General features: G+C 45.2%; 1 protein-coding gene across 1 annotated transcript; it reads left to right on the top strand.

Annotated features, from left to right (window-relative positions):
• Positions 1–4,760: 4,760 nt before the first annotated feature.
• Positions 4,761–5,357, top strand: LOC112635406 (60S ribosomal protein L27a-like). The gene has a single exon (XM_025403538.1). It carries the CDS (start codon positions 4,833–4,835, stop codon positions 5,277–5,279), a length of 447 nt encoding a protein of 148 aa, XP_025259323.1. The 5' UTR covers positions 4,761–4,832; the 3' UTR covers positions 5,280–5,357.
• The last annotated feature ends 643 nt before the right edge of the window (positions 5,358–6,000 follow it).

Here is a 6,000-nt window from a genome sequence, read left to right on the forward strand (position 1 = left end):
CACCTCAGCTTTCCTAGTACCTGTGACTACAGGTGTGTGCCATCATGCCCAGCTAATTTTTGTATTTTTTTGTAGAGATGGGGTTTCACCATATTGCTCAGGCTGGTCTCAAGCTCCTGGGCTCAAACGATCCTCCTGCCTCAGCCTCCCAAAGTGTTGGGATTATAGGCACAAGCTACCATGCCCGGTTGAGTTTGTCCTTTATTACGTAGATAGTAGCGTGTCCTAGACAGTTTTTAAGTAAGATCTATGGAAAAATTTCTTTAGGAGCACTTGAAAATACAGAGGGTCTACAGAAATGACATAGAGAAGATAGAAGCCTGAACCAAATCAGAGCAGGGGGATGAACCGAAGTAAAGTTGGGGAAGGAGATATACCTGAGATACAATCAACCAGACTTCATTGCTTATTACATAATAATACTGACTGGTGGGGCTGGGTATGGTGGCTCACGCCTATAATCCCAGCACTTTGAGAGGCAGAGGCAGGCAGATTGCTTAAGGCCAGGAGTTCGAGACCAGCCTGGCCAAAATGCTGAAACTCCGTCTTTAGTAAAAATAAAAAAAATTAGCCAGGTGTGGTGGCGCACACCTGTAATCCCAGCTACTTGGGAGGCTGTGGCAGGAGACTCACTTGAACCCAAGAGGGGAAGGTTGCAGTGAGCTGGGATTGTGCCATTGCACTCCAGCCTGCACAACAGAGTGAGACTCAGTCTCAAGAAACAAAAACAACAACAACAACAAAAAATTTGACCCAGCAATCCCATTACTGAGTATATACCCAAAGGATTATAAGTCATTCTACTATAAAGATACAGGCACACGTATGTTTATTGTGTGCACACTGATCATTTGCAATAGCAAAGACTTGGAACCAACCCAAATGCCCATCAATGATAGCCTGTATAAAGAAAATGTGGCACATATACACCATGGAATACTATGCAGCCATAAAGATGAGTTCATGTCCTTCGCAGGGACATGGATGAAGCTGAAAACCATCATTCTCAGCAAACTAATACAAAAACAGAAAACCAAACACCGCATGTTCTCACTCGTAAGTGGGAGTTGAACAATGAGAACACTTGGACACAGGGAGGAGAACATCACACACCGGGGCCTGTCTGGGGGTGGGGGGTTAGGGGAGGGATAGCATTAGGAGAAACACCCAATGTAGATGATGGATTGATGGGTGCAGCAAACCACCATGGTACGTATATACCTATGTGACAAACCTGTACATTCTGCACATGTACCCCGGAACTTAAAGTATAATTAAAAAAAAAAAAGTGACTGGTAGGTATTACTATAGTGTTTTACAATTTTCAACATTTTTTCACATCCATTATCTAATTAGATCTTTACAACACTATACAATGGAGATATTATCATTATCCTTATCTTATAGATGAGAAGGCAGATTTTAAAAAGTGAAGTCATATGAACAAGATCACCTAGTGAGTAAGTGGTATCCCTGGCTCTGAACCCAGGCTTTGTTTCAGAATCCGATGCCATCTGATTATCTAACGAGAACTGAGGAAGTAAAGAAGACTGAAGAGTTTAGGACAGGTTAAGGATGCCCTACCTTTAGTCTCTAGGGAAGCTCTTAGGTCAACTGCTTCCCTCTCCTTACTGATAGCACTTTCAAACTCCAGCCTCCACCCCTGTCCTACCCATCGAAGAAGCTTCTACATTGTCCCTACCTCCTAGTCTAGCGCCTAGTCTTTAGAAACACACACCTCCTCTCCCCATCTCTTTCCTAGGAAGGTGTGGGAGAAGCGTGAACACAGATATTTAAGAGTTTTACTTAATAATTTGCCCTAGCAAATTATTACAGGCGGTGGCTTACACCTGTAATCTCAGCACTTTGGGAGGCTGAGGAGGGAGGATGACTTGAGCCTAGCAGTTTGAGACCACCTTGGGCAACATGGTGAAACCCCGTCTCTACAAAAAATACAAAAATGAGCTGGGCACGGTGGCATGCACCTGTGGTCCCAGCTACTTAAGAGGCTGAGGTGGGAGGGTCACTTGAGCCTGGGAGGTCTAGTCTGTAGTGAGCCATGACTGCACCACTGCACTCCAGCCTGGGGGACAGCAGAGATCCTGTCTCAAAAAATAGTAATAAAATAAAATAGAATGCTCTTCTCCTTCTTTGCTGGCCAATTCCTACTCATCTGTTAAAATCAAGCTTAGAGGTTACCTCTTTGATGACATCCTACCAAGTCTGATTGAGAACATCTCTGTGAGCATATAGTATTCTAACATATCTCTATCATCATACCATGAAATCATCAGGTCATGTAAGCTCTTTCAGGGAAGATAGGTATTCTTGATATCTAGCTATAGCACCCACTCCATGTCTGTTACATGCTTGTTGAACAAATGAATGCATTTCCACAATCCCATTTTTCCCATGATAGAAGATGTTTTGTTCTTTTTTTTTTTTTTTTTTTTTTTGAGACAGAGTTACTCTGTGGCACAGGCTGGAGTGCAGTGGCATGATCTCAGCTCACGGCAACCTCCACTTCCGGGGTTCAAGCGATTCTCATGCTTCAGCCTCCTGAGTAGCTGGGATTATAGGCATGTGCCACCAGGCCTGGCTAATTTTTGTATTTGTTTTTAGTAGAGATGGAGTTTCACGATGTTGGCCAGGCTGGTCTCAAACTCCTGGCCTCAAGTGAACCGCCCACCTTGGTCTCCCAAAGTGCTGGGATTATAGGAATGAGCCACTGTGCCCAGCTGAAGATGTTGGATTCTTTTATCATTCCTCCCAGATACATCCTGACTGCATGTATCACTCAGGATAGTTGGAGGGGATTTGGTGCAGAAAACAGAAACCCCTGCAACTATCTTAGGGATACAAAGAATTAAGTGCTTACAAAATCCTTCAGAAAGTCTAGAGGAGCGGCCGGGCACGGTGGCTCATGCCTGTAATCCCAGCACTTTGGGAGGCCGAGGCAGGTGGATCACGAGGCCAAGAGATGGAGATCATCCTGGCCAACATGATGAAACCCTGTCTCTACTAAAAATACAAAATTTAGCTGGGTATGGTGGTGCACGCCTGTAGTCCCAGCTACTCGGGAGGCTGAGGCAGGAGAACCTCTTGAACCCGAGAGGCAGGGGTTTCAGTGAGCCGAGATCATGCCACTGCACTCCAGCCTGGTGACAGAGCAAGACTCCGTCTCAAAAAAAAAAAAAAAAAAAAAGAAAGAAAAAGAAAGAAAGTCTAGAGGAGCTAGCTTTGGGTTGAAACTCCAAGAATAACCACCGGAACATGGTAAGGGAAGCTGCTACCTCTACCACTGTCAGGGAGGGTGAAGCACCTGAAAGTCTCCACTAATTGGGTTTAAGAATAAGGGGCTGCAGCTGTGATCCAGGGAGCTGGCAGCTGTATCAGGACATTGCCACTGCTAACTCTGATGCAACCACCTCTCAATATTTGCAAAGCTAGAGACCTAACAGTATCACTGCAATAGAAACATGACACTTCTCTACAACCTTGCTTGGCCAGGAGAAATAGTCAAAGTAGCAGGGTGATGGCCTTTGTCTCACTTTTACATTCTATTATATATATTTTTTGAGACAGAGCCTCACTCTGTCATCTAGGCTGGAGTGCAGTGGCGCAATCACAGCTCACTACAGCTTTGAACTCCTGGGCTCACACAATCCTCCCACCTCAGCCTCCCAAGTAGCTGGGACTACAGACATGTACCACCACACTGGCTAATTTATAAAAAAAAAAAAAAAAAAAGTTTGTAATACAGGGTCCCATTGTGTTGTGCAGGCTGGTTTCAAACTCCTGGGCTCAAGCAACCATTCTGCCTCAGCCTCCCAAATTACTAGAATTACAGGTATGAGCCCAGCCTCACTTCTGCATTCGAAATCTCACCCAAGTACATGTGATTGGCTGTAAGGCATTCTGAGACATACAATCCTTAGCTTTTTAGCCTCTTCAGGAAAGTATGCTAAAAGGAGATGAAAATGGATGCTGAATGCTAACCAATCATATCTACCACATTGCTTGTCTGAAAATCCACCCAACTGTCTTACCATCCACAACTGAATCTCTTCCTCTACACCTACACCCCTTGCCCAGTACCTGCCTCAGTGGCTGGTTTAGTCTCTGATTCTTGCCCTTAGTCAGCTCCTTCAGGCTACAGTTTGATATTTTCTGCAACTTGGTTTAGGCAAAATGTCTTAGCTACGATTCCAGAAGCACAATCCGTAAAAGAGCAATTGATACATTGGACTCTATCAGAATTAAAAATTAATACTATTTGAAAACTACTGTTAGGAGAACTAAAAACAAATTGCAAGCTAGGACCGGGAGGAAATATTGCAAATCACCTATCTGACAAAGGATTTGTATCCAGAGTATATAATGAACTCTCAAAACCTGCCTGGGCACAACGGCTCACGCCTGTAATCCCACCACTTTGGTGAGGCTAAGGCAGGCGAATCACTTGAGGTCAGGAGTTCGAGACTGGCCTGGCCAACATGATGAAACCTCGTCTCTACTAAAAAATTCAAAAATTAGCTGGGGGTGGTGGTGCGCGCCTGTAATCCCAGCTACTCGGGAGACTGAGGCGGGAGAATCACTTGAACCTGGGAAGTGGAGGTTGCAGTGAGCTGAGATTGCACCAATGCACTCCAACCTGAGCGACAGAATGAGACTCCATCTCAAAAAAGAAAAAGAAAACAAACACCCAACTCAATAGCAGCAGGTATTAAGCAGCCTCTGCAAAAAAGAAAAGAAAAAAGAAAAAAAGAAAAAGAAAAGAATAAACAAAGAGCTCAATTAAAAATGGGTGCTTTTTCGTCTGGGCTGCCAACATGCCATCCAGACTGAGGAAGACCCGGAAATTACGGGGCCACGTGAGCCACGGCCACCGCCGCATAGGCAAGCACCGGAAGCACCCCGGAGGCTGCGGTAATGCTGGTGGTCTGCATCACCACCGGATCAACTTCGACAAATACCACCCAGGCTACTTTGGGAAAGTTGGTATGAGGCATTACCACTTAAAGAGGAACCAGAGCTTCTGCCCAACTGTCAACCTTGACAAATTGTGGACTTTGGTCAGTGAGCAGACACGGGTGAATGCTGCTAAAAACAAGACTGGGGCTGCTCCCATTATTGATGTGGTGCGATCGGGCTACTACAAAGTTCTGGGAAAAGGAAAGCTCCCAAAGCAGCCTGTCATCGTGAAGGCCAAATTCTTCAGCAGAATTGCTGAGGAGAAGATTAAGGGTGTTGGGGGGGCCTGTGTCCTGGTGGCTTGAGGTCACATGGAGGGAGATTCATTAAATGCTGACTACTTTAAAAAAAAAAAAAAAAAAATGGGTAAGAAAAAAAAAAAATTCGGCCAGACACAGTGGCTCATGCCTATAATCTTGGCACTCTGGGAGGCCAAGGCTGGAGAATTGCTTGAGTTGCTTAAGTCCAGGAGTTGAGGACCAGACTGGGCAAAAATGGAATCCCATCTCTATAAAAAAATTAAAAATAAAGTTAGCCAGGTCCATGGCACACACCTGTAGTCCCAGCTACTCAGGAGGCTGAGGTGGGAGGATCACTTGAGTCCAGGAGTTTGAGACTGCAGTGAGCCATGATTGTACCACTTTACTCTAGCCTGGACAACAAAGTGAGACCCAGTCTCAAAAATGATAGCAATTTTTCAAAAATTAAGTCTAAAATAAAGGCTGAGCGTGGTGGCTCACGCCTGTAATCCCAGCACTTTGTGAGGCTGAGGCGGGTGGATCACGAGGTCAGGAGTTCGAGACCAGCCTGGCCAACATGGTGAAACCCCATCTCTACTAAAAATATGAAAAATTAGCTGGGCGTGGTGGCGGGTGCCTGTAGTCCCAGCTACTTGGGAGGCTGAGGCAGAAGAATCACTTGAACCTGGGAGGCGGAAGTTGCAGTGAGCCGGGATCGCACCATTGCACTCCACACTGGGAGACAGTACGAGACAGCATCTCAAAAAATAAATAATAATAATAATTT

The sequence above is a fragment of the Theropithecus gelada genome, chromosome 11 (assembly GCF_003255815.1).
Source record: "Theropithecus gelada isolate Dixy chromosome 11, Tgel_1.0, whole genome shotgun sequence".
Lineage (NCBI taxonomy): Eukaryota > Metazoa > Chordata > Mammalia > Primates > Cercopithecidae > Theropithecus > Theropithecus gelada.